Source organism: Octopus sinensis, unplaced genomic scaffold (genome assembly GCF_006345805.1).
Source record: "Octopus sinensis unplaced genomic scaffold, ASM634580v1 Contig12074_ERROPOS162614+, whole genome shotgun sequence".
In the NCBI taxonomy this organism is placed as follows: Eukaryota; Metazoa; Mollusca; class Cephalopoda; order Octopoda; family Octopodidae; genus Octopus; species Octopus sinensis.
In genome coordinates this window covers 1-27,942 of record NW_021832532.1, presented here as the reverse complement: position 1 = coordinate 27,942, position 27,942 = coordinate 1, and the positions used below count along the sequence as shown (strand labels likewise).

The following is a 27,942-nucleotide window of genomic DNA, read 5'->3' as shown; positions in this document are numbered from 1 at the left end:
TATATATATATATATATATATATATATGTATACACACATACATATATATACATATATATATATACACACACACATATATATGTAACATATATATATATATTCATACATATATATATACATACATATATATATTTATATACATACATATATGTATATATATATATGAATGGGTATATACATACACACACACACACACATATATATATATATATATATATATATGCATATATATGCACAGATATTCACACACAAAATATACACATACAAATGCACGAATATATTTATCCAATATGTGTTTGATTTGGATGAAATGTTCAAAATCAAAAACATTAACTATTGATAGGATTTATTAATTTTCTTTTACATTCACAAGTAAATATAATATTTAGCTTGTTATACTTCAGTAGCTTCAACATCTGATTCATGATCTGAATTACCATAAAGAACTGTAGAATCATTGTTTATCTTGTTCATTTCTGCATCACGTTCTTTGATAACACTGTCCAAATCTGATTTGGAGTTGTCTGCTTGTATTGAATATGTTGTGTCATCATCAAAGTTGTAAAGAGTTTTTGGTGCAGCGTTGATATTTTTATGATACATACCATCAAAATCATTGTTAATGTCAGAGTTCAAACTATAATAATACAAGAAACAAGATGAAAATACGTTAATAAATTAAAACCACAGATGTCATATTTCTCAAACACACACACACTCATATATATATATATATATATATATATATGACAGAATGATGTAAAAATCCAAGGCTGTGAATAGTTTTCAAAACATTTATAAAGAGGTCTTACAGCTGTTTCCAGGATATTTTATATATCTCTTTATCAGAGATGGTGCAAGAAAATGTTTGAGTATTAATTATTGTAGATAAGATATGAAATACAGAGGGAAGTGAAGGAATGAAAATAGAAGTGTGATACGTAAGGATATTGTACTTGCAGTTCCATCATTTAAGCAGAATGGTGTATATATACGTTTCCTGTACCCCATGTGAGTTCCAATAATGTTTATATTTGGTCATTCCAAGCATAGAGTCTTGTAAACTGTGTTATTCGTTCGAGGGTTTTTTTGGAGTGACTTAGAAATTGGGAATGAGTTTGTAAGGTCAAATCAAAAACAGGAAGAGAACTGGAGGTAAAAGAAAAGAAGGGGGTGGGAGATACAACAAATAAGTGAAGAAAGAGGTGTGTTAGCTAGTGGTCAGGATAAAATGTTAGAAGGGAGAAGTGAGGGGGAGAAACAGGAAGAGATGAGAGGGTAAAGAGTAAAAATGTGTGAGGTATGTGAACAGGAGTGGTGTGATAGAGCTACATTAAGGGATGGATATAGAAAATGTAGAGAGAAAGTAAGAGGGTAGGGTGATGTGTAAGTGGGAATTAGTTTTGGTAATAAAATTGAGATGGAATGAAGAATATAAATAATGAAGAATATACGAGGCGTTCAATAAGTAATGCCCCTGACCCAGTTCCCATAGCAGTAGAGCAACGAAACTTGGCACAGTTATTAGTCTTTTTCTACATAGGAACCACCCAGAGTTACGCATTTCTCCCATCGTTTGATGCAGCTCTGGAGACCGTTTTTGTAGAATACCCCAGCTTGGTCCTCCAACCACGACGTGACTTCAGAAATCAAGGCTACATCATCTGGGAAATGCTTTCCTTTCAAAAACTTCATGGCTGAGAAGAGGTGAAAATCAGAGGGTGCAAGGTCAGGAGAGTAGGGGGGGTGGGGGAGGAGTTCATAGCCGCACGTCTGTGCTTCTGATCTGGCGACACACCAGAGCGTTGTCCTGCAGGAGGAGGATGCCTTTGCTGATCTTGCCCCACCTCTTGATTTTGATAGCTTCTCTTAATTTCTTCAAAAGTGAAGCATAATAGGCTCCTATAATTGTGGTACCCTTTGCCAGGAAATCTGTCATCACTACTCCGTCCTGGTCCCAGAAAACTGTGAGCATGACCTTGCCAGTGAAGGGCTGCACCCTTGCCTTCTTTGGAGGTGGTGAGTCACGGTGCTTCCACTGCATTGACTGGGCTTTGGTCTCTGAATCATAGTGATGGACCCAGGTTTCATCCTGTGTAATCAGTCTTTTGAAAAATTTTGACTCATCTTCTTGGCACATCTCCAAATTCATCCTCGAACACTCGACGCGTTCTTGCTTCTGGAAAGGTGTGAGCAACCTGGGAATCCATCTGGCAGACACCTTTTGCATATGCAAATGGTCATGAATGATAGTTTCCACAGACGCGGTACTAATCTTGACCTCATGGGCTATTTGGCGAATAGTTATGCGTCGATCTTCCAAAATGGCAGCCTCAACTTGACGGACAGATGCCTCATCAATGGCAGAAGGGGGCGACCAGATCTGGGAGCTGTTTCCACAGAGTTCCGACCATGTTTAAATTCACGATGCCAGCGTTTTACAAGGTCATATGATGGGGCATCATCACCATAAGTTACTTTCATTTCATCGAAAGTCTCCCATGGTGTGCGTCCTTTCAAATACAAAAACCGGATCACTGCTCGACACTCAACTGGCTCCATTTCACACTTGACTCTGTTCAAACACCTGTAAATCAGAAACTACAATTAGTTCAGAGCTGTAATTTGCCACTTATTCTATAGACATATTAATAATTGCACATGCAAAATTTCAGCTAGATCAACCAACTGCAAGTGGATCAGGAGCATTACTTATTGAACGTCCCTCGTAAGTCAAGTTGCTATAAATAGACATTTCTGATAGGTGAGGAGGAAAAGGAAGAAAGAATTTATATCTTTCAAGATATACACACATACGTATCCACACATATATATAGACATATACATACATTAACAAATATATACGCATACAAACTCTTCACACACATTCATGCATATACACACTCATTCATATCTATTTTGAATATATAAATTCTTGCATATATAAATGCATGCATGCAGACTCACACACGTGTATAATTGTATGTAAGTGTATATGCACACATGCACACACATGGGTGGGCATGTGTACATATATAGGTCTACACATACTCACACTTACATAAAATATATTCATATATACTCACATGTACCTATAATGGTGTGGTTGGCGTTAGGAAGGGCATCCAGCTGTAGAAACACTGCCAGATCAGACTGAAGCCTGGTGCAGCCTCCTGGCTTCCCAGACCCCGGTTGAACTGTCCAACCCATGTTAGCATGGGAAATGGACGATAAACGATGATGATGATGATGATGCATACATACACATATATATACACACATACATACACATACATATAGACATACACATATATACATACACACCTACATACATACATACACACATATAAATACATCCATACATACATACATACATACATACATACATACATACATACATACATACATACATACATACATGCATGCATACATAAATATACTTATATAACTAAATGACTGTGATCCTCAGGTAAGAAATGGGGGTTAGATAAGGATTAGAAATTAAAATGGAGACTTATATGTTTGTTAAGGATTACCTATGGGGTATTGTGGAAATATACTGTGTGGTTATATAGGCTTTTGGATTTGTGGTAGAATTTGAATGTATGAAAAAAGCAATGGTTTCATGTGTTTAGGGCCTTATTATGTTTATCTAGTAGTGTTGAAGAGTTGTGCTCTAATATGTGAAGTGCCTCCTTTAGGCATAACTTGCAGGTTAAGTGTTGACCTTGGTAAGGAAGCCCTGAATCTAATATGGACCATGACAAAGTATGGGTATATTTGTATTTTTGAGATGATGTATGTGACTGGTGAGTGTTGTAGATTTCCTATGTTTATCATATCTAAAAGAATGGAGGGGAGCGGCATATAGTTGTTTAAAATTTATGGTTGATTCTATGTATATGGTTGTAGAATTAAGTAATAGGTTAAGGACAGTGCATTTGTAAATTACATTATATCTTTTACAATGGGCTTACAAAGGGCAGATGGCCTCAGGATGGCAGTTACAAGTGGATGAAATTTGAAGATTGCTTTCAGGAATGGAGGCGGTAACATTGTCAGAGGAGAGGTTAGAGAAGTGGGTTGAAAGGTCTAAACTATTAGTATTATTAATGCTATTATTACTATTATTGTTATTACTACTACTATTGTTATTAAATGCACTATTTGTAAGAATGTTAGAGGTTGTGGTGGTGTTCTGGGTAGTGTCAGTAGGATAGGTTGGGTTGGGTTTCCATGCTGGAGCTGTGTGTGTGTTGAGCATTCGTGTAACTAGAATTATAATTATGTGAGTTTTGAAAGTAGAGAGAAAGTTTTTGTTTATTAGAGGCTGCTATGATAGATTTGTAGTTGGGTGGGGCAGAATAGGATAGTTTCAAGGTGGATCTATTAAAGATAGAATAATATTTATGTTGATGAGGGAAGTTGGAGTCTAGTATTTTAAAGAAGGATTTAGCAAAGTTCTTAACATTATGTGAGAAGGTGGATGTGTACCACAGAATAGATCATCCGTCACATTTTAGGAGTAGTACTATCTAGGTTTTTGGAGGATGGAAGGGGGTGGCAAGGCCTGTTGTTGCTAGCTGTTCTAGTTTTTGACCTAGTGTTAAATGTATGTGTGGGGGTCCAGGTTGTCTAGGTGTGAGATCTTCCAGGGGCTTCTATCAAAGTGTATGTGTGATCAGTTGTGATTGTGATGGTTGGTGTGTCTTTGTGATGTGATATGAGATATATATTGTTTGAGCCTGGTGTTATAGATGGATTTTATTTGTTGGGAGAGGCTGCTAGCAGTGAGTGCTTGATTATAATATGGTGTGTGGTTATTGAAAATTTCCCCAGTGAAAGAGAGGTCAGATATACGAGTCGAGATACCCTTGATTATGTTATCAAAAGGGGATTTGTGGTGATTGGAATGAATGTTTAGGTATTTAAGATATTAGTTAGGTATGTCATAAGGGGAGTATTGGGAGGTTGATATGCTTAGAGTTACATCTAAAAAGTTAGATGTTATATGTATGTATGTATGTATGTATGTATGTATGTATGTATGTATGTATGTATGTATGTATGTATGTATGTATACATGCATGCATGCATGTATGTATGATGTATGTATGTATGTATGTATGCATGCATGCATGCATGTATGTATGTAAGTATGTATGTACATATCTATGTATGTATGTATGTTCCACACAGAATTTATTACTACAAGAAGAAGGCTGCAAAATGGCCATAACCATAAGGATGTGAAGTGGTTAAGTAAATATATTTATTGCATATTCCCTGACTTTTTAAGGTATATATATATCTGAAGTATACAGTATTATATATTCATCATGGCTAATCATACCAGGGGTACAACATAGTGTTAAGTAACAATCCAATCATATAACCTCCGCTCATCAGAGGTAGCCAATATGAAATGAAACATGGCAACTACTCTCTATTGTTGGAGGTAAAAGGACACACCCATTTTGCAGTTGTGAAAATATGATGAAACGAACCAGGTAGGGGGATTTAGTCAAGAGTTATGTCCCTTGATACCAAGACATTTTCACGGGGCTGGTTAGGTTGTATAAATTGGTAAGAGTTATCATGAAGTGTTTGTGGGAATTATGTGTGTCTTTCAGGTTTGTTTTCTTGTAGGAATGGGATATGTGTAGTGGTACTGTTTGTATAACTTTTGCAAGGAGTGTAGGCATTCATTACTGTGTTTGCTAATGTGGTTTCTTTCAGTATTGGATAAGATCATGGGGGCTTTATGTGTGTATGCAGTGAATGTAGGAGTACAATGCAAGTGTGTGTGTGAGTTTATATTGGAGGTTGTGGAAAACAGGCTATTTGGTAGGTGTGTACAATACTGGAGCATGCGTGTTTGTATGTGGATGTATTGGTGAGTGAGTATGTAGGTGCATTGGTGAATGCTCTGGTCAAACTCTTTGCCGGACTCCAGAGTATTGGTGGAGAGCTGAGGCTGAGGACTGGTGGTTGTAGTCATGATGGGGCATGCAGGAATGATAGGATGTACTTTCTTTCATGAGGGCAAGGATTTAAATACTTCACTCCTGCTATTGAGGTAAAAGCCTGTGTGCTGGATGCTCTTTAAAATTGCTCTTTTCTCAGTTTGGCATAACCTGCACATCCTGCTGCTATTGAAGTATGGTTTACATTTCTCTAGGATCTTCCACTTTGTTGTACTTTGTCGTACTTACTTTCAAAGATTAAACAGACCTGACCAGGGTTGTTCTGTTGTGGTGTGTCTCTCCAGGATGTTAAAGTAGGACTTGTGGTTGTTAAAGCAGGTTCTGAAGTGGTCTTCAGTTGCTCCTACATACTCTCACATGTCTAGTTGCCCACTTGGTCCTATAGCAGTTTCTTCCATGTTACAGTGGCCATTCTGAGGAAATGCTGTGCTCCCCCTACATGTGTATCCTGCCTCTGTCTCAGGCATGGGCCTACTTACAAAAATCTTTTTTACACTAGGTGCACAGCTAAAGGAAATTTTCAAGGTATGCCTATTGAATATTTTGCTGAATTAATTTGTATGGGGGAAGTATTCATCAACTAAGCTAAGAAAAATCTTACCTACTTGGGTTTTAAAATTTATAGAAAAGGGCAGTGTGAACCACAATACTTTCTGGTGCCACTTTCACTTGGAGGGGTTAGGTTCTGGTGTGTAATTAATTCTATCCTTGAAACTGCTCACAACCAGTGCCTCATTGTAGTGCAGGGTGGCAGCATCAAAAGTCTCTTTGCTTGAAGATAAGCTGGAGATTCTTCTGCTGTCACTCTTTACCAAGTTCTAGCAGAAGGATCTCCAGACCCAACAAGACAGACGCCTTCCAAATAGACTGTTTTCCATCACCTCCAATATAAAGGCCCACACACATATTGTACCCTTACACACGTGCATACATGCATAAAGCCCCCACAATCTTAATTAATACAGAAGGAAAACACTCTAGCAAACATAGTAATGAATGCCTACACTCCTTGCAAAAGTTATACAAACAGTACCACTACACATATCCCATTTTCACAAGAAAATAAATCTGAAAGACACACACAATTTCCACAAACACTTCATGATAACTCTTTCTGACTTACAGCATAATCAATCCAGTGGCAATGTCTCGGTATCAAGGGACATAACTCTTGACTAAATCCCCTACTTTGTTCGTTTCATCAAATTTTAACAACAATTGCAAACTGGATGTCTTTTCACCTCCAACAATAGAGAACAGTTGCCATATTTCATTACATATCGGCTACCTCTGGTGAGCACAGGGTTATATGATTGGATTGTTACCTCTCTACTATACCCCTGGTGTGAAACCAATTGGTAAGATCAGCCATGATGGTTATATAATACTGTACACTTTGGATAATATAACCACTCAGTTGACAGATATACAAGTGCATCTTTTCTCTGACTTATGGACTTTTAGATAACTTATGCACATGTATACATACATATATATATATATAATATATATATATATATATATAATATATATATATATATATACAGATGAATATATGCTTTTTTTATATATATATATATATATATATATATATACACATACGCACACATATATATCAATCAGTATAAGATAGGCTTCCCTACAGTTTCCACCAATCTGATATCACTCACAAGGCATTGGTCAACCTGTGACAGTAGTAGAAGACACTTGCCAAAAGTATCATCCAGCAGGATCAGCCCTAAAAGCACATGGTAGCAAAGCAATCACACAGCTACTTCTGTACTCGTTGCTGATTGATATAATCTAGTATGCTATTACTTGTTTTATTGGCTCTAGAAAGAAGGAAATTAACTTTACCTTAGTGATATTTGAACTCAGAACACTGAGATATTAATTTAGTTCCAATAAAACATTCAGCTTCCATTTGTTTTTACCCTTTATCTCATGATAAATAATAGCAAACATTTTGAAACAAACTTTTCATTTTAAAATCTGTTTTGTAAAACATACCTCCCTTTCTCTGGTAAGGGACCACCCATGTCCTTTTCATCCAAATTGTTGTATAATGGATTAATCCTGAAAAATATTTATAGAAGACACAAATACATTTTTGGAAGAAAAAGTCCATGGGTTATTGATAAACTAATATGTTTTTTCAGTTTTACTTCACAAAAGATATATAAAAGAATTTCTGAGAAAATTCTTCTTCCTCTTATGTCACTGGCAGTGTAACCATATATTTTTACATTATTGATGGCATAAACAATGTAAACCTATAAACACACACCTTAATAAACAACAAATTGCAAGTAAATATTCTATCTGCTTTGGATATTCTTTGGATCCTTCTATTGTGGAATGAATTATTATGAAATCAGGACTTCTAAATGCAGACACTGATGCATGAATAGATAATTTACAGTTGGATGCTTTTCTATTGATAAGTACTCAACAGTGAAAGAGCGTTGGAACCTGTTACAAAGTTATGCTTTCTAAAAGGAACATCTAATTGCTACAACAGATTTTGAGCAGACCTACAAACAGAAAGTTTGTTTTGGTAAAGTATATTATTAGAGTATCGGAATATACTACACACAAGCTTGGAATGCACTGCAAAATTGCAGGCAGCTGGACAAGGAAGGAAGATCCGTCATTCACAAGGCATAAATCTAAAACATTATGGAATAATACATCTGTTTATGCTGCACAAATGCCTTGCAAAGTGTACTTTATTTCCTTGCTACAGTCCAAAGAAACTGATGTTACTCAGAGTTCAATACAACTACAGTGATTGCTGTCTTTAACACAAAGCTACAAATATGTAGTGGAGAGAACTCAGATTATAGACATGGAAGATATACCACAAAGCATTTTGTTTGATACTTCAACAATTCTACTGATCCTTAATAACAAGTTTCTAATTTGGCTCAAGGCAAGAAAATTCAGGGATAGGGCAAGTGACTTAAAACAATACCGGTACATGACTGGTACTTTATTTTATCAATTCTGGACTGATGAAATGTAAAGATTGATTGCTGTCATAGTTATGAAACCAATTATAACCTACATGTAATTAAATAATCAAATGTTTATAAAAAAACAATAGGAATTAGAAAGGATAGAAAAGGAGAAAAAATGAGAAAGAGAGAAAGAAAAACATACTGTCCCTCTGAAAACAAATTGGTTCCAGGATATACATCTTCAGCTATTTCATCTGATGCTGCAATGGTATAAAAATTAAATAATGACCATAGTTTTCTTTGACAGATGAATTTCTTTCATGCAAAGACAAACACAGTTTAGAATACACATACAAAATAGAACGTGCAAAATTAAATTATTAAAAGAAATGCAAAAATGGATGTGAAGGGAAGCACATTTTAATAGTCACAGCATGGCCACAGCTCTGAAACTAGTTGAATTCAATTCAATGCATATATATATAATAAAAACAAATGTCCAAATCTATATTGGTTCCTTTAATCCTGAACTTATGAGAAATAAAGAAACAAAAATGATCACCAATAAAAGTAAAGTATATACTAACTGTGAACAAATCAATCAGTCAGTCAGTCTGTCTGTGTATATACAGGGTGCATAAGGTATTTGAGAACATACCTTTTATGGGTCATTGCTGCATTTTTTGATAACTCCATATAATATTTGTTCCAGAAAATAATAATGGCAGACTCTCAGCTTACTCAAGAAATGAAGAAGCATGCTGTTATTGTGGTTATAAAGGCTGAACATAGTGATTTAGAAATATCTCAAGTTTTAAAAGTTTTCAGATATTTCACCTATAAAGTTTTTAAGGAGCTAGAGACTGAAGATGGAATGTATCACTAGTATCAAAGCATAAAAGGCATTGTAGATGCTCTGAAATTATCAGAACACTTAGATATCCAGCAAGTTCAACATACCCAGAAAGTTCATGAGGTCAAATGCAAAAGATCTCCATGTGTCAGAAGGAACAGTCAGAAATGTTGTCCATGAAGACATCAGCTATAAGTCTTAGGTTATGAGGAAAGGTCAATTTGTTATAAAAAGCCAAAGAAAATCACTACATCAGATTTAAAAGGCTCTTAAACAAACTGAAATATCCAGTAGAAGAACATTTGATTTGGTTTTTCTCAAACAAGAAAAACTTCAACCAAGATCAAAAAGTTAACAGAAGAAATGACAGATAGTAATGTGCAGACCCTTCTGAAGTTCCAAGTGTTATGCAAACAAAATTCCCTGTGCAACTGTTATGGTTTTAGGAGTTGTCAGCAATGAAGGACATGTGATGCCTTGTTACTTCTTTCCACCAGGCCTTAGAGTTAACTCTGCTGCCTATATTGAGGTACTGGAAATAATGAAAATCATTCTTTTCTACTCTAGACACAAGGCCTGAAATTTTGGAGAAGGAGTCAGTTGATTAGATCGATCCCAGTATGCAACTGGTTCTTAATTCATTGGCACCGAAAGGATGAAAGGCAAAGTTGATCTCAGTGGAATTTGAACTCAGAACGTAAAGACAGACGTAATACCGCTAAGCATTTCGCCTGGTGAGCTAACATTTCTGCCAGCTCATCTTGGAAATAATTAAGCCCTGGATAGATAGTTTATGCAATGGAAGACCTTATGTGTTTCGGTAAGACTCTGCACAATCACACATGGCTCTAGTAACACAGGAATGGATGGCTGAAAATTTTCATGATCACATAGCCCCTAACATTTAGCCTCTTAATTCCCCAGATCTTAATCCATTGGACTATTACATGTGGGGCGTTGTTGAGAAAGAGATCAATGAACACACCCATAACACCAAAGATTCTTTGAAAGCTGCCATAGTCAGAGTAATGTCCAAAATGAATCAGAACCACTTGATTCAAGCATGTAGATGATTTAGATCTCATATAGAAGCAGTTGTGGAAGCTGAAAGTGGCTTTATTGAATAACATTATACAAAAGAAGGTTTATTTTTATCATCATAGCATTTTTTGATAAATAAAAGTATTATCTGTTATCATGTTTTTTTATAAACATAAATTTGTCTTCAAATATCTTATGCATCCTGTATATATATATGTATGTGTCATCATCATCATCGGCATCATCATTTAAAGTCTATTGTCCATGCTGTCATGGGTTGGACAGTTTGACCAAGGCTCCAAGGCTGGTAAGCTGAGGGGCTGCACCAGATTCCAGTCTGATTTGGCATGAATGCACTTCCTAATACCAACTACTCTGAGAGTATAATGAGTGCTTTTACATGCCATGACTACGATTTCACTTGGTTTGAAGGATTTTCCTCCTCAGGCACAGCATATTGCCAAAGGTCTTGGTCCTTTGTCATACATAAATGGCTATTTTAATTAGATACTGCCCCAGTTGCATAAACTGGATCTATAATCTATTTATAACCAAAATAGGAATATATTTATTAAATGTGATGTAGAAGAGCAAGATGAATATTTTAAGGTTTAAGGTGAGAAAAAAATTGAATCTTGATTAAAAGATGCAAAGTATCCATTTTCCATGCTGGTATGGGTTGGACGGTTTGACCAGAGCTGGCAAGCCAGAGAGCTGCACTGGGTTTCAGCCTGATTTGGCTTGGTTTCTACAGCTTGATTCCCTTTCTAACACAAACAACTTTACATTGTATGTGGAATACTTTTAACGTGACATTGGCTGAGCGTTTTTACATGGTACCAGCACAAGTGCTTTTTATGCAGCACCAGCACAGGATTCTTGCAGGCCAATCATCTCCAGCAGGGGATGTAGCCTTAACACTTTTGCTGTGAAGGACAGGTCTTCTTGAGTACAGCAATGTACCAGGTATTTCAGTCCTTTGTCATCTCATATGAAAGTTGCAGTGTTCTGAGGTTATCGTGTCCTCCTGGGTCTCCCTCTTCCACGAGTTCCATCCACTTTGAGTGAGTGGCACTTCTTTATGGAGTTACTAACATCCATCCATATCATATACTCAAACCAGCACAGTCTTCTCTCTTGGCTGCATCTAATTCCTCCTATGCCTAACTTCTCTCTCAATATACTAACACTTTGTAACACATGTACACTTATATTACACATTCAGTGGAGCAAACTAGCCTCATTCCTCTTGAGCCTTCACATGTCCTCTGCATTCTGGGCCCATGTCTCACTACCATGTAGAATTGCTGTCCATATACATGCATCATAGAATCTTTCTTTCACTCAGAGAGAGAAACCTTTGGTTGCCATCAGGGTAAAAGCTCTCTGAATTTTCTCTATCTTATTCTTATTCTAGCTATCACACTCTCCATACATCCTCCTCTACAACTAATTAGATCCCCTAGAAAGCAGAAATTATCTACAATCTTTCAAGGGCTTCTGAGACATTTGAGAAAATCGATCTCTGGAGTATCTGTAGTTTTTATGAAGCTGTATGTTTTTTTCAGCACTTTCATATATCAGGGAAAACATCATCATTATCATCATTGTTCGACCGTGGTCGAGACAATGGAATTTACCATGCTACGCCAGACTTCATGGTCCATCATGGCATTACGGAGGTCCTGTTGCTGGATGCCTGTATCCCTGGAGATTACATCAGGGTAGGAGAGTGTGCGCCCTCTGGTATTGCAAGTAGATGGCTTCCAGAGGAGAAGAGTAGAAATTACCTCTTTTTCAGCTCTACAACAATGTCCAGCAAACTGGACTCTCTTACCTTTCACAAGAGATGACACAGGTGGTAGTTTCCCATATATTTGCATTTTGGTTGGATGGCGCCTCCACGAGAGATTTTGAGCTCTCATAAGGAGGCGATGTAGGTTCCATCCAACCACCTCTCAAGCTTCTTTGATAACGTCCATGTTTCTGAGCCATATAGTAGAATTCGTTCGACTGTGGCTTTGAAGATTTCAAGTTTGAAGTCTCTACTTAGATTTGATGACCAGATCTTATGCATGTCATTACAGGCTGACCAGGCCATACCCTTTCTAGTTAGAAAGTCTTTTCCAGATGATGATATGTATGACCCAAGATATTTGTAATCAGAAACCATATTTAAGGGCGCATTGTTGAGAGTATGGATAATGCAATCACTGTTGGACAGGCACTTGTTTATGTATTCAGTCTTGGCCTCATTGAGGTAAAGACCTACACAATTTGAGGCTTGTTCAAGAGATTGTAAAAGAGACTGGGCATTGGAGAGAGAATCACTGATAAGAGCGATGTTGTCAGCAAAGTCAGTGTCTGTCAAGTACTCAGCTGGGTGTCTGGAACTTCTTCTTGGTTTTATTTTAAAGCCCTTGCCAGAGATGGTTTCAACTGACATACGTAGCACATAATCAACAACAATGATGAAAAGAAATGGGGCGAGTGTTTCTCCCTGCAGTATTCCAGCTTTGATTGAGAAAGATGATGTTTCTCCGTCAGGGGTTAACATGGTTGAAGACGTATCTGTGTAGAGGACCTTGATGGCAGAAATGATTTTGTCTGGTATTCCATAGAGCTTAAGGATTTCAAACATCTTGTACCTATCTACAGAATCAAACGCTTTAGAAAAGTCTACAAATACCATTGCAAGATCGCGATTAAATGCTTTTGATTCTTCAATAAGTCTGCGTAGGCATAGTATCTGGCTCAGCGTTGAGCGCCCATGTCTGAATCCATTTTGGTTCTTTCGGAGCAAAGGTTCAACAAAAAGGACAAGACGATTTAGGATCAGGGAAAACACCACTGCATCTAACGCTCTATCATGACTCTCACAACTACTCACTTTGAAGTGTCTATAAACTAGCCATCCTTAGTGCATTTCTGAATGTGGTCTTCTTGAGCGCAGGGCCCCCTTCAGCATGGGGGCCTGATTGGGAGCAATTGGTCCAGTTGGCTTAAGGCTGGCCCTGTCAACAAGTACATTTAGGCTTGCTTTGCTAATGAGATTAGAATAGCCCCACATGATAGTTATATACAACTCTACATTGATCTCATTTGTTTGGGAGAGAAGTTAAAAATTATGGATACTGGCCTGCTTTCCTAGAACATAATACATAAAAAAAAGTTTCTAAGCCAATGTAAGCTAAAAATCATATCCACAGACACAGGACATCTCAAAGGTCAACTTTGCAGCCAAAAGGTTGACATTGCATCCATTCCAAACCAAAGACTGAGACATTAAAACAACTTACCATATACAGTGGTTTTAGCTGCTCTTAATTTCCTGGTATATCTGAAAAGAAATGGAAATAAGCAGTGAACAGACAAACAAATATTTCCTTGAGAGAGAGAGAGAGAGAGAGAGAGAGAGAGAGAGAGAGAGAGAGAGGAAGGAATATTTTAGTGGAGATGCTTGTATTTTCCAACAATAAATGTAGATGTGCATACGAACATAAGGTAGGTGACATACTATAATCTTTGTATTTGTCTGGATGGCAATCCTTTAGATTTAATGTCTTATAATGTATATATTTTAAATGGTAAACTAGTTTACCATTTAATGTATAGCAGGCAAGTCTAAGAACTCAACCACAGCATACATTGGTGCAACAGTCAAGATTTTAGCAGAGCAAATAGAAGTACATTGGAATAAATACCATAAAAAATGTACAGTATTACTCAATCTGCATACCAAAGATAAACATAAATGCATGCTCAACAATAGCCATGTTGAAGTCATTTCTATACATCTATATGACTCTTTATTTCAAAAGATACAGGAGTTTATTCAAATAAATGAGTAGAAACCAATTGGATGATAGGTCAAGTTCCTCTAGTTTTCTGCTGGTATTGCCTCCATTGAAATCATAAATTGGAAATTAGCTCAGTTAGAGTACTTTATTTCTAGCCTGTTTCTGGATATTGTTAAAGATAATAATCTCTACTTAAAATTGTATAATTTATATATATATATATATATATATATATAAGAATTAAGATGAGGATTCCAATAGAATCAGGTACTTGAAAGGTATGCACCAGGTAGGATTGAGTACTATCTGTGGTTCCAGCCAATGGTTGGTTGGAGTCAAGACATCGAGTAGGATATTTCAGTTTCGTACTCAGAGAAAGCCAAACCTATGAGTATCTAGTGCCTAAGGAACTTGTCTACACTACATGTTACTTAGAGTAGTATGTTGTTGGTATACTCTAGGGTGCCAAGAAATTGTAAATTCCCTTGGTGTTTTATAATCAGATGAATAAAAAATGCACAATGTGTCAGCTCATTACAGCTGTTTTTTACGTAACTCTTAATGAAGAATGAGAACATTACATCATTATAAAAGACCATACTCATCAGATGAGAACATAATTTTTACAGAACGAAGGGATACCACAGGAAAACAGCAGAGATATATCTGTCAAGGCCAAACTTTGAAAAGGGAAATGACTAACAATGTTAGCCATTAAAATGTAGTTCTCAAGAAAGTGTAATGATATCTAAGGTCAGTGCCCCGAGAGAGAAGGAGTCTGTTAGACTAGAACAAAGATAGATTTAAGTGGGTTTTTTAAGATAATTGTCGTGTAAGAATGGTGGTGATTTGGAGAGGTCATAAATTATTAAGGAAAAAAAAGAAATAAATGAATCAACTGTAGGGTGAAAGAAAATTAAAAAAGAAAAATAGATAACAAGGGTAAAAATAACAATATAAATGAAAACATAAGGAAATACAATAACAATATACAACTCAATTCAGAGTAGAATCGTGATATAGGAATCTCTATCTAATAGTAAAAGAAACAGAAAACTTAGGGGTATACAGTGGACAATGGATGGAGCGAGTACGGCCATCAAGCTTTATGGAATTGATGTTGTAGTAAGGTAGAATGCAATGTAAGGAGTTTGAAATTTACAATAAATAAATTTAAAACTTAAAATTTAAAGCCGGACAGGGTTATATAATGAACTACACCTAGTATGGGGTTAGAGGGAAATATTAGATCAGATACCAAGGAAAGCCAGCCATAGGGAGAGGTCTAATGATTAACGATGGAATGTTAAAGGGTTGGTATTGATATCAAAATTTAGATGGTATAATCATCTTAGAGTGAATCAGGTGAAACAAGTCAAGACAATATTTAATATATCAATATAATATCAATATAAGTACTGCACAGAACTGTATGTTAATGTAAGGAGTATATAAGTGGTATAAATGGAAAGGAAGAATCTTTTGTGTGTAGGCTGTTACTAAAGGTTAAGTATCATTGTGATCACTATTGCAAAAAACAGGTATGAAACAGAGAGGAAGGTATGTTCTTTTGATATAGCATACTAATCAAGTATAGTAAGAGTGATTGGAAGGTATAGGTAAAAGGATGGGGGAAACTGAGACTAGGAGGACTTGTAACTAAAGGGTAGATCAAAGGGCTAAAGGGTTCACAAGAGATGGAATAAAATAGGATGGGACTTAGGCTTGGAGCTGTTATCAAGGTTGTGTAATGTCCTTAAAGTATTTGAACATGCAGGTAACCTTATGTATACAGGAAAGGTGAAGGTCTAGTTTATTATTTAATCGATTTTCACTATTAGATCTCCTTAACATTTCGAACAGCTCCATGCAGCAAAGTCTGCATCCATATCTATCGTTTAAGTATGGTTTAGTGACCTTAATTATGTCCCAACTTAAATCAAATTTAACAACATCATTTTTGAGCTCCCAGATCTTCACGGTTAGAGACGTCCTGCCAGCCCTATATCTTAATTTAAAAGATGAATAGTGGTTGTGTAAGCGCTCCTTAAAGTTTACAGAGCAGCCAATATAAGTGTAAGTATTGGTTGCTGTAGTATATATATATATCCATAAGTTATAAGCAGAGGTGACCTACAGTAACAGTAACAAAAGGACACATGCACAAAAATATGTTGGAGCAATAGAGAGTTCCTTTAAGATCAAGGTTAAATAACCACATGTCCTCTTTTAGGACCCCAGAGAGGTGCAATGTTACAGTATTACCCAGCAACATACGGCGATTAAAGAAAGAGAGAATGCCATACAAAATTAACTGGAAGCTGCTTGAACAATCAGGGCCATACCTCAATGGAAGCAGATACTGCAAACTTTCCTTGGCAGAGAGGAAAATTACTAAAATTTCGCATGATCTAGAAATTTTCATGAATTCAGATAGTGATGCTTTTAGCTGATGCCCTTATGTCAGAAAATTTGCTTTGGAAATGTGGTCTCCATTTGCAGATTAGAGAACAGAAAAAGAATACACAAACTGACCCATTTCTGCTACAGCATAAATCGTTCAAAGGGAGATAACTCTTCTTTCTTTCGGAAAAGGTTTTCTCATTTTAGTTTTTTCCACCACCAAACTGACCAAAACTGTATATTCCATTGGTAAAGAAGCTAAGCACTTCCAGCCAGTAGATCAGATGAGTTGCCTGTATCACAATAGTAGATGTGAAGCCAATGGTAACTTTCTGACCGGTTATATACCACAACCAAGGATATACTACTTAGCTATGTACATAAAATAATATATAATATAGTATATATATATATATTATATATATATATATATATATCCTCATCATCATTTAAAGTCTGTAGCAAGGGTTGGACTGTTTAACCAGGACTGGTAAGTTGAGGGGCTGTACGAAACTCCTGTCCGATTTGGCATGGCTTATACGGCTGAATGCTCTTCCTAATACCAATCACTCTGAGAGTGTAATGCGTACTTTTGCATGCCACCGACATGGGTGCTAGCTATGTGACATCGAGCTTACCAAGAGTCATTAGTCCCACAAGGTACTGAATTGGGCCCATTTCTCTTCTTTATTTATATCAATGACTTTATTTTCATCATCAAACATGACAGCATTTGAATTTGTGCAGATGACTCTAAGTTTCTGAAGGTCATCGACAGGAGAGGAGACCAAGCAAATATCCAATCAGATCTGCACATTGTTATCCAATAGATAGAAAAACACAATATGCAGCTGCAAGCAGATCATCTGTGCATGTTGTTCACCTTGAAATGGCAGAAATGTTTTTCTTGAATCTGAGACTACTATTTATTAATAAACATCCAACTATCTTATGGTTTTCAAAACAACCACAGAATATCTGTGGGTACTGTTGCTAGTAATGATTCTCTTTTATCAGCTATAAACTCTTTAAAATGTGTTAATAAAAAAGGTAACAAAAAGAAGGAAAAAATTAATGTAAGTTGTAAACTATTGAAATAACAACATAGCAACAGAAAATTGTTTTGCTTTGCTTATTTTATAAAAAAAACACCTCCATTGAGTGGTCCAAATCAGTTGACAACATGTATCCTACCTAAACATCATCACTGTTGCATCTATAACTTCATCATGTTTATCAATGCCAATTTTGTCACACTTACCTATCTTTCATAGAATCTATTTTGGGGTGATGCCTGAGATTTCAATATTTTGTAATCTTCTTAACCATTTTAATAACAAATCCACCTAAGACTGCCCCTGGTTCTATAATATAAACTTCCTGTTTAAAGTAATCTAAACGAAATCTTTCATGTTAAACATCACTTTAATGATAACAAAGTTATTTTACTGAATTTTTTGTTATTTTCAAACTTAATTAAAACAAAGGTCGTTGTATTTCAACAGAAATAAGTTAACAAAAGGCTTAAACATTCTTTTAAAATATGAATGTCTCATGGATGATAATACTCTCTGTTTCAAATTTTGTCAATGCATTTAAAAAAATGAGTTCATCAGTCTGAGAACTACCAACCTGCGATTACTTGCATAAAATAGAATCATCGTAACGGTCAATATGAAAACCAACACCACAATGACCGTAATAAAAATTATGAAATCCTTTTCCTTGCTGTCAACAGTTACAAATGGTTCAGATTCCTAGAAGAGCAAGAAATATCGATCAATAAGGATTTTTACAGAACAGTAAACATAAACATAAACAAAAATCACATAAGAACGACATCAATAATTAAATAATAATTTCTAATTGAGGCAGAGATCCAGCAATTTGTTGGGAGGGGGTTAGTTAATTAAACTGATCCTTGTACTTCATTGGTACTTTATTACATTGCCTCTGGAGGGATGAACAAACAGCAAAGGTACCCTGGACAAGATTTGACTTCAGAATGTAAAGAACCAATGCAAATACCACAAGGATTTGGTCTCTGACACTGTAATGATTTTGACAATCAACTGCCCTAACAATAATAATAACAGCAGCAAGAACAGCAACAACAACAACCAGTAGATGCGCAATGGCCCAGTGGTTAGGACAGCGAACTCACAGTTGTGAGAATGCGGTTTCGATTCCCAGACTGGGCATTGTGAGGATTAACGGCAAAGTCGACCTTGGTGGAATTTGAACTCAGAACATAATGGCAGATGAAATATCGCTAAGTATTTCACCTGGCAAGCTAACTTTTCTGCCAGCTTGGTGCCTTAATAATAATAATAATAATAATAATAATAATAATAATAATAATAATGAGAAGAAGAAGAAGAAGAAGAAGAACAACAACAACAACAACAACAACAACAAAAACAACAAGGGCGAAGGATGAGGGGGGGAGTAGAGAGACAGGCATCAGAGGTTTACATATAACGGAATGTTAAAAAAAAGTTAAAGGAAAAGTATACATGGTATTCATTAAAACAAGGGACATATACATAGTATACAGCACTAAGAAGAAAGAATAATAAAGAAAATTACAAGGGCCTCTCGGGATAATAATGAAATCTCACCATCCAAGATCACCCTGAATACCAAGGACAAATGCTATTTCCAATTCTTTTCCTCTGACTCACAAGTCTACACTTTGAGCAGTACCATCCACTCTTGCCATTTTCACAACTTTTGATAAATTTTCTTGAGGACAGCACCTCCCTCTCCACTCTCATTTTCCTTTTCAAGTGAAACTTGAAAAAGTTGATCAGGGTTTTACCAAAGAAGAATGTCTCTGTCTTTATTCCTTTCAACCTCATTTACCAGACAACCTCTTTCACCACAGACACAAGGCAAATGAAAACAACCTTGACTGCCAAATTGAAGGTGGGCAGTAGGGCAAGCATCACTATGTACTTGGACAACAGACAGATCCATCCCACATGTAACAGCAGCTGTTGGACATAACTCTACAAGTCAGTAATACCCAGACACTGAATGAGTGCATGCAGAATGGTTTTGTTACTCTCTGTGCACCTTGGACAAGTCCTTCCGACAGCACATCCATTCCTGTAGAGTTTATCTCAAAGTGGTAGCACTACCAGATCAAAAATTATCCGTAGTAGTCCCCAACCAGAAAGTCCTCTGGAATAGAACAGTCAGTTCATCTTCATGGATGTCTAGGGTCCCTCAATCTTTTATCATTTATCCTTTACTTGTTTCAGTCATTAAACTGCAGCCATGCTGGGGTACCACCTTGAAAAATTTTAGTTGAATGAGTTGACTCCAGTACTTATTCTTTTTGCTAAGCCTTGTACTTATTCTATTGGTCTCTTTTGCTGAACTGCAAAGTTACAAGCTTGTAAAGGAAAACTGCCTTGCCTGCCCAATTAAAGGAAGGCAGCAGGGCAATTGTCACTATGAACTCGACCATGACAGTGTGAAATGTGTAACACAAAAGGTTAATGAGATCCTGAAGTATAGTTCAGTGAGAGCTTTATCAGTAACAAGGGACTTGATTAGATCCACTTTTAGTAGATGAACTGGTTGGAAAAAAAGAGGGGAAATCAGGCAGACACGAGGAGCCATGGTAGAAGCAGAAAATCAAAGATGATATTAAATCCTTGCAAAGAGATCTGAGTCACATAGAAGAATGGTCCAAAGGCAATTGAAACATACTAAAGAAGGTGTGAGGAAATATCTTGAAACAATACCATGTTGAAAAGAAAGGGTTCAAAACTGTTATTGAAACCCTAAAACAATGTATTCTGGCAAAAACATTGAAGGTGCAATGCTACACTGATAGTATATCATAATTCCATCAAAACAGGTTATTCACACATAACCAATGGGAAGTTTCTAAAGGGTTTAGGTGAAGACACGGGAGATAAAATATCTCCTGAAATAGAGATAACCTGCCAATTTTGGAATAACACCTGGAGGCAAGAAGTTTCCCACAACCACAGTGCTGAGTAGATTAATTCCATGACATCTGAATTCCATCATCTTGAAGTTCCAACGCAAGATCATGTATGCATAACAATGGAAAATGTAATTACATAGGTATCAAAATTACCAACTGGAGAGCAGCAGAGTCGGATGGAATCCAAGGCTACTGGATCAAGTGATTTAGGTCAACACACAAAATGGTTTAGACAATCGCCTGCAGAGTAGTGTAGTTCCAGAATAGATTGTAGAGAGGAAAACTACATTGTTGATGAAGAATCAGTCAAAGGGAAATGAGATTGACGATTACTGACCCATTGCTTGTCTTAACCTTTTATGAAAAATGTTAACAGGCATCCTTGAAGGGAAAATATATACGTTCCTTGTGGAAAACAATCTACTTCCAGTAGAACAAAGGGGATGCTGAAAAGGATCCAAGAGCATCAAAGACCAGCTTGTGGTAGAAAAGGTCATAATGATGAATTGCAAATTGTACCGAAAAAAACTTGGGCACAGCCTGGATAGACTTTTAAAAAACTTACATGTTGCTGCATTCATGGATTCTGGAAACACTTGACATGTGTGGAATAGCTGAGAACCTGCATGCACTGATCAAGAACAGCATGCCTAGTTGGAAAACATGTCTTTTCTGTAGCAACCAGCACTTTGCCAAGGTAACAATCCAAAAAGTGATCTTCCAGGGAGATTCTTGTTCACCTTTGCTATTTATTACAGCCTTGATCCTCCTTTCTGTAGTTCTAAGCAAAGTGAACATGCACGATGTGCTAAGGAAGAATTGACCTCATCTCAACCATCTTCTCTTCATGGATAATTTAAACTGTTTTCAAAAACTGAGCCTGAAATGGAGAGGCTAGTTCAGATAGTACAGATGTACTGTAAGGATATAGGAATGGAATTGGGATCTCAAAGTGTGTGGTGCTCACTTTGTAATATTGGGAAAGAGTAGATTGTAGGGGCATAGAACTGCCAAATGGAGGGCAAATGGGAAACCTGGATATTGATGGGTACCTTAGAGCTGGACAATATCTTGCACAGAGAAATGAAAGACAAGGTCACTACTACATATCTGAAGTGCCTCAAACTTCTTTTGAAGTCAAAGTTCAATGGTTATCAATATAGCAGTCCACTATACTGCATCCTTTCTAAAATGGAAACGAGCGAAGATTGACCAGCTCAATCGCACTACCTAAAAGACTATGACCTTTCATGGTACCTTCCACCCTAAGGCATATGTACCACAGGCTATACATGGAGAGATGTAAAGGTGGATAGGGCCTAATTGGCATATGGGAGTGCATCGACAGTGAAAGAAGAAATGTGGCAGAGTATTTGGTAAACAGCAAACAAGACCTGCTACAGTATGCTGCAGAAGGATTTACTAACAATGGAGTTGAGAGTGTTAATGGATTCTGATCATGAATAGCCAACAACAGAGAAGAAACACTATTCCACATGGAATTACATGGTCAGTTCCACCATGAAACTAACAACTTAAAAGACCAGGAATCATCATGGAAATAGCTCAGTGAAAGTGACCTTCAAAAGAAGACTGAAAGCCCAGGAATAGGCATTGAATACCAACTAAGTGAAAAGGGATACATTCCACACAAGTGCAATGATCCTATGCAAAGTGTGTGAGAAGGAGGTCGAAGACGTACCTCACACTTTAGTGCTTGTGAAACTCTAACAAAGAAAAAGTACAAATGCAAACACAACAATGTATTCAAAACTAAATGGCTCAGATCTTAGATATTCCAGTAGCTGAATTAGCAAACTCTGAATTAGCAAATCTAAACAGAACAACTAGGAATAAATTCAATATGAATGAAGGACTTCATCCAAGAGCAGGAGTAGCAAGACTATATTTACCTAGAAAGGAAGGTGGTAAGGGTTTAATATCAATAGAAGACTGTGTAGAGTTAGCTAAAGTAGATATAGCCTCCTATGTAGGAAAGAGTGAGAAAATTTTATCAAGAGCTACTAGAGTAACAGCAGGAGTTAGGGAAACCAAAAAGCTAAATGAGGTTAAAAACAAGAAAAAAGAAGCAACATAATCTGACAGGCAAAAGAAGGCTTTGAATGGTAGGTTTCCACAGAGTGTGGCAGAAAATAGAAATAGTAAGACATGATTGTGGTTGCAGAAAGTAAGGCTGAAAATGGAGACAGAAAGTTTGTTAGCAGTAGAACAAGATAAAAGCCAAGATAGATAAAAACCTGGTAGATTCCCAATGTAGGGTATGTAAATCAAAAGAGGAAAGTGTTACTCATATAGTAAACAAATGTAGCTTGCCTGCACAGAAAGAATACAAGAAAAGACATGACAGCCTAGGAAGAATAATCCACAGGGAGTTATATAGAAAGCTAGGATTTGACCATACAAATGCATGGTTATGAACATAAACCTAGCAGTGTTAGAAAGTAGGATTTTAATATTCAGACTGACAGAGTAATAGAATCTAGAAGGTGTGAAGGTGTAAATCTAGAAGGTAGTGGTGGTGGTGGTGTTAGTGTTAGCGATGGTGAAAATGTTGATGATTGTTTTTTACTTTCAGCACAAGACCTGAAATTTGGCAGGAGGAAAACTGCCAATTTGTATATCAACCCCATCACCTGGCTTGAAATTTATTTTATCTGCCTTGGAAGGATAAAAGGCAGAGTTGATCTCAACAAGATTTGAACTTTTTCTGACAATTCATCATTTCGATATATTAAAATAAAAGATTAAATTATCATTAAACAAGATATCACATAGAACTATCTAACAGAAAACCAGATATTGTTAAATGAAACTATGTAAATCTACATGTACTGGTGAAGAAGCTTATGAAGCATGTCAAGTGATCTTTACACTAGTATATGTGATTATACCAGTTTCTAAATAACCAAGCCAAAATCAAGCATTAACATTGCTGAAGATAATTATCTTTTAAAGAATAGATCTTATTTCCTGTGTTCCAAATAAAGCTTCTTACTAATCTATATGACCCCTGTATCCTGGTGAAAATCTCTCCAATCTTTACAAGAGGAATACAAAACATTTACCATTCAAAATCTGAAATCAGTTTCCTACCTTAACTCTCTCTACTGCAAAATTTTCAAACCTCTCTGCATTTAAAACTCTGTTCTTATCAAGGATTCTATTAATGAAAATAATCAAACATGAATTTAGTAGTTTCTTGGTTTTCTACATATTTTCTACATAAAGCAAAGTAAAATTCATTATCTAGTTATTCATGAGGTACATAGTGGAACTTCATACAAATATAAAATATATAAGTTTTCTTTTATAGTCTTAGAAGGAACAGTTTGCCTTTAAGAAACACATGCATTGGTTCTATTCTATTTCTTTACTCAACTAGAGATTCAATTAACCAATAAGCTAATTGGTTTTTCGTTTGTCAAAATCTTTTCATCACTGTTTTCCATCTCATCAAATTTGTTCCTTTCTCTGAGACTGCATACAGGAATAGAAAGTCCTTGGTGAAATAGAACCAGTGTGTGTAGCTCTTATTAGCAAAATGACCCCCACCAAAAAATACAAACAACATCTGTTTCAATATACAATTTTGCATTATGAATCTTGCAAAAATGAAATAAAAGCATTTTATTTAATGTCAACATTTTCAATAATTCTAAGATCACCTTTACATATTTTTGATTTTTGGAAGCAAATAAAAATAATATTTGGTTGCCTTTACAGTACACAATGCTAAAATATATAATATATTTAGTTTAAAAGTCTAATGAAATACTTTGTGTTTTAATCTGCACTCTAAGAGTAAATAGTCAAGTACTTTACCACTCAGATTTTGTGTAAATCTAATTTTCAAACACCTATAACATACTTCTTTTGCAAAATAACATGAGATTTCACGAAAGTCTCTTCATTGTGGATTTGCTAAGAGTCAGTTGAATCAAAGCATTTACACTCAGAATATCAGCCACCCTAAGTTCTTTAAATACCTAAGATGAATATAACATATAATTACTCAGTTATCTTTTTATCTTTGGCCTTCTAATTTGTTTTGTAAAACATGCAAAGTTACAACTACCAGCAAAATCTTAGAATACAGTAAGCTCACATTATGATACTTGATTCTCTACAATCACATTATAGTATATAATACTAGCTTAGATTGAAGTATGGCCTATCTCTCAAACATTAAGTCAGTAAATTTCATGTCACAAGTTTCTTCAAGGGGAGCTGGGTGTAACTAACTTAATGAAAAAGAGTTTTCAATCACCAGTTCTTTGATTCAGTAATGAATTGTTCTAACCTTAAAACAGAGTTTCAAACTAACAAGCATTTAGTGATTATAACCCAGAGAAACACCACTAGTCGTTGATAAACTACAAAAATTAAACTGAAAAGCTTATATTTCATCCATTTGCCTAGTCTTATTTTGTAAGGGAATAAAAAAGGCAATAAATTTCAAATTTGTCACTAATTAGTCCCAAAAGGGGTTTTTTGTTTTTGTTTTTTGCAAAGAGTTTATATTTTCTTTTATTAGTTTAATCCAGAAGCATGGGCAATGCCCAAGACCTTTGCAAGACATTCAGGACTACTAAGATCGGTCTGATTAATATTCTTTTTCAGGAAATTTGGAGGAAAAAACATGTACAAGGATGCAATTTAAGAGGAGTGGCGTTCTGATAGAACTAAATATAGGGATTAGTGCAATGCAGGCAGATGGATGGGGATGGTGAAAACAATATGGGAGATGAAAGGATAAGAGGCAAATGCACTGGAAGCGCCAGAGTATAAGTTGCATAAGACCAGCAATCTTCAAGAAACAGCAGCCAATGTAGTAGTGGGAGAAAAGACAGGGCGGAGACAGCATGTTTGTGGGCCAGAGCAGTTGTGTGATGGTGAATAACTTCATGTCAATGGAGTCAAATGGCGTTTTTGTGAGGATGTACATTAGAAATTATAGATAGCTATATTGACAGAATGTAGGAATTGCTTCATCACCATTTCACAGTCTACATAGCCAAACTCTGGCCATTTCATTCCATCTACCTGTGAATAGGTATAAAGCAAAGAGACAGATTACATCTGTTAACATCAAAAGCAGGGTTCAAACCATTATAATTATAGCTTGGAGAGTGATGAGTTCTATCATGGCACATTTTACATATACAAGATGAGACAGTCTTCAGTAGGGCTCCTAGCATTTAACGGGTTATACAACCCATAGCTACAGCTAAAAGGAAACAAATATAACTTGATATTACATACAAACTTAAAAATCTAAAAGAGCAAATGTTCAATATTTTACCTATTTGTATGCTGGACATTTTCTCAGATATATAGAACAATGGTTGGAAAGTAGGCTTTAGTTTGAACAGAGACTTGTGTGTAAACTAAGAATACAAAGTTATGCCTGATACAAAAGTTCTATCGCTATATTTTGAATAATATGTTTATTAATTTTAAGACATAAATAGAATACTAAAACTGTGACTCACTTTAGAAGATCTTTAGCAGGAACTACCTGTTTAGTTGCATTATTAACTGCATATAAAATCAGACTTGTCCTACAATGATAAAATAAAAAGAAGAAAAATATATTCATAAAATTCAAAATAACAACATTACACACATACAGAAACCCAATCAATCAGGTAGATATCACCTTGTCAAGCTAAGTCACATACCCCCTTAAAATTGATCACAACACCTTAAGCTAACTATCTTTCTCTCTCCTTTCAAACTATTATGATTCCTCCTTTTGTTTTACTTTTTGTCTTTTCTTTCTTCCCCAATCTTTTTTCTAGTATTTAGAGACATCTCCAATTATAGATGAAGGGACAAGTTTCTAAGTTCTACAATACAGAAGAGTCAAAAGGCCACACAAATCAAAACTTCTATTAAATTACACACACACACACAAAACCATGACTATATGACTGAGAAGCAAGTTTCTTAACCACACAGACAGGTGTGGTTGTGTGTATGCATGTATGTCTGTACAAAGGCAAGTTAAAAGTTTTGCAATATTTACATACCGGTTAGTTTGCTAGGTGTTTCTATTGTATACCTGAAATAGTTCAAGCTGTGGAAGGTAATGCTGAGGTTGGTAGCATCATGGTAGTGCACTGATGTGTTGTACATTGTTTCCCTCCACATGTGATTTGAATGTGCAATGAAGTCTAATTCAGGAATATATGCTTTGTGTTCAAACTGGGCCAAAAACATTTGTTGCACAAAATGTGAAGGTGCAGTTGATCACAGTACAGTAACCAGATGATTCAAGAATTTTCACTCAGATTGCAAGAACCACGACAATCAGATAAGGTCAGGCAGGCCTAAAACCATAGATTCTGAGGCCATGCTCCAAGCTATAAAAGTAAATCCAGTAAGTAGCACTTGGAGAGTACAGGCAAGTTCAGCCTCTTATAGTCCAGTGTGGCTAGTCACCTTTGCAACCTCAGCAAAAACAACTGGAGCTGCTCAATTCAGCCTCATAGAATGAGCCCAGCTCATGTACAGAGCAAGTGAATGTTTTGCAAGGAACTCCTGGAAAATCTGCATAATCTGCAGTTCCTTAAGAGGATAGTAACATGCAATAGAATGTGAATATTTTCCACAATCCATGCATAAGTATTGATTAAGCAAGAGCCAGCTTCTGGAACCTGTCACAAAACATGAGCATTCTGAACACAAGGTGATGTTCTGCATGGAATTATGAGGAGATAATTCACTATAAGTTCATCCCAGATGGTTGAAATATTGGTGCTAATCTGTACTCCAAACAGCAGGAGAGGATTATGCAATTATGCAGCAAAGACACCCAGCACTGGTTAACAGAAAGTGAGCTCTACTACAGCAAGACAATGCAAGACCGCATACCATTCAAACAACAGAGAATAAACTCCCAAAACTTGAG

The 27,942-nt window shown here is 36.1% G+C and overlaps 1 protein-coding gene across 1 annotated transcript; it reads right to left on the bottom strand.

Annotated features, from left to right (window-relative positions):
* Positions 1–329: 329 nt before the first annotated feature.
* On the bottom strand, positions 330–26,590 carry LOC115229194 (the record flags this gene model as incomplete). The annotated part of the gene is made up of 7 exons (XM_029799590.2): positions 330–637; positions 7,998–8,063; positions 9,150–9,207; positions 14,141–14,181; positions 18,677–18,801; positions 24,123–24,189; positions 26,522–26,590. Coding segments are annotated over 7 exons (670 nt in total), but the record flags the coding sequence as incomplete, so codon positions are not given.
* Between the last annotated feature and the right edge of the window lie 1,352 nt (positions 26,591–27,942).